This window comes from Trypanosoma theileri (assembly GCF_002087225.1).
Source record: "Trypanosoma theileri isolate Edinburgh chromosome Unknown TM35_Tth_85_V1, whole genome shotgun sequence".
In the NCBI taxonomy this organism is placed as follows: domain Eukaryota; phylum Euglenozoa; class Kinetoplastea; order Trypanosomatida; family Trypanosomatidae; genus Trypanosoma; species Trypanosoma theileri.
This window is the reverse complement of record NW_021639927.1, coordinates 1-492: the sequence shown is the minus strand read 5'-3', so window position 1 is coordinate 492 and position 492 is coordinate 1. Positions and strand designations below refer to the sequence as shown.

Below are 492 nucleotides of genomic sequence, written 5' to 3'. Positions count from 1 at the left end.
AGCACGAGCACGACTATGTGTTCTAATGTACTGTTCTTTCGCGTACACATCAAATGCCTTATTTGGGAGTTGTGGAGCTGGAATAGACTCCAACAGTAACCAAGGCCTTTCGATACAGTTAAAGAGATCACGTATACGACGTGTTTGTGTATCTTCCACAATTTCACGGTGTTTACCCACCGCCACCACTCGTCGCTTAAGTGCCGCAATCTCTGAGTCTATATGATGCAGTAGAAAGCGAAACGCATCTTCAGAATCATCACTATGCATCTCCTTTGATCTATGTTGAATACCAGACGCAGGAACAGTGGCAGCAGGAGTAGTTGATGTTTCAATTACATCCGAGTCAACTTCCTCGTCTATAGAACTATGATGATGAATATCACCTTCAAAGTTATTTTGGGGAACGTTAACGAAACCGTTTAACTTCGAGTGATTTAAGGCGGTAATAGAGTTAGTGTTATTACTGTTACTATTGCTACTGCTACTGCT

At 42.1% G+C, this 492-nt stretch overlaps 1 protein-coding gene across 1 annotated transcript; it reads right to left on the bottom strand.

Moving 5' to 3' along the window:
- Nucleotides 1-492, bottom strand: TM35_000851000 (uncharacterized protein; the record flags this gene model as incomplete). The annotated part of the gene is made up of 1 exon (XM_029031426.1): nt 1-492. A coding segment is annotated over one exon (492 nt), but the record flags the coding sequence as incomplete, so codon positions are not given.